The sequence below is a fragment of the Olea europaea genome, unplaced genomic scaffold (assembly GCF_002742605.1).
Source record: "Olea europaea var. sylvestris unplaced genomic scaffold, O_europaea_v1 scaffold33032, whole genome shotgun sequence".
NCBI lineage: Eukaryota > Viridiplantae > Streptophyta > Magnoliopsida > Lamiales > Oleaceae > Olea > Olea europaea.
In genome coordinates this window covers 1-1,258 of record NW_019251966.1, presented here as the reverse complement: position 1 = coordinate 1,258, position 1,258 = coordinate 1, and the positions used below count along the sequence as shown (strand labels likewise).

At 36.3% G+C, this 1,258-nt stretch overlaps 1 protein-coding gene across 1 annotated transcript; it reads right to left on the bottom strand.

Moving 5' to 3' along the window:
- Positions 1-157: 157 nt before the first annotated feature.
- Positions 158-890, bottom strand: LOC111385831 (metallothionein-like protein type 3). Its single transcript, XM_023010255.1, has 3 exons — positions 751-890; positions 608-655; positions 158-431 (listed from the first exon to the last, which is right to left on the bottom strand). Exons 1-3 carry the CDS (start codon positions 876-878, stop codon positions 332-334), a joined length of 276 nt encoding a protein of 91 aa, XP_022866023.1. The 5' UTR covers positions 879-890; the 3' UTR covers positions 158-331.
- Positions 891-1,258: the final 368 nt, after the last annotated feature.

The window sequence follows — 1,258 nt, the reverse complement described above, 5'->3', positions numbered from 1 at the left end:
AATCATTGAACTTTAACATCATATATAAGTTTAGTGACTAATGAAACATTATAAGTTCAGGTGATTCATCGACGATTAAAATTGATAACGGTCAACGGGCTGTGGACATATTATGTTGATTGGTTGGGAGGAATGAATAGAAACAAACAATAGAAAATATTAGAAACTAATAATAGAGTTTATTAACGCCACAAAGACTTTGAACCTTACATTGATAGGGACACAATGTGACACTCAAATTTAACTCAATAACACACAACACACCAGACCAGACCACAATGTCACAAACTTATTTCATCATACTAAATATTACATATAGATATGCGTGTAATCAGTGAGTACAACAGGTGCAATTGGTGCAAGAGCAGCTTGTACCACACTTGCACTTGCCACAGTTCTCGGTCTCTGCTGGAGCATCCATCGCGACGTAGCTGCAATATCAGAACCCGGCAGCACAATAACCAACATGATAATAATATAACAAAACTTGCTGAGTTTGTGAAAGACTGCTTTTAAGTAAAATGTTTAAGTGATCTTTTCTGTTTTCCTTGTTGTGGGTTTCAGTTGTCAAGAAGAAAGGAATTGTTAAGCAAGAAATTAAATGTACCTTATGTCTGTCTCGATGATGTCGATACCATAGGCGTTTCCCTTCTTCCTACAATTATCGAGTTGATGGGATTCATATTTATTGAGAATAAATCTTGGTTATGTGGAGAAAAAAAACACGAAAAACTTTTAAGTATTACTTACACGCACTGGCTCTTGTCAGAGCAATCGCAGTTTCCACACTTGTCCGACATGGTTGAGTTGGTATCAAAAGAAGCAGAAAATAGAATTGAATAAGTGAATTGGTGCTTGCTATGATCTTCAAGTTTCATTTGCAGCTGCTATTTATAGTTGGGGAAATGGGGTTGTGGGGTCCAGTGATGGGTTCTTTATCTGGGCCCCACATAGGCAATGGAGGTAGAACAAGCATCTGAGGGGAAAAAAAAGAAAAAAAAAAAAGTAAAGGAATATTTTTGATAATTGTGAGGCCTAGCTTCATATTATCCTCTAATGTCAGCATCAGCAACAGAGACATTTTAATGGCTAGGTTTTGAAAAGATAAACTAATTTAGTGATTTTTTCCCTGGTCTTTTGATCTCGATTTAACGTGTATTTGGACGTTCATAACTTCCTATACATGGAGGATTAAGAGGGAGCCATTTTTGTTAGACAAACAAAAGAGACATGTTCAACTCAGATGTCGATATGTGAA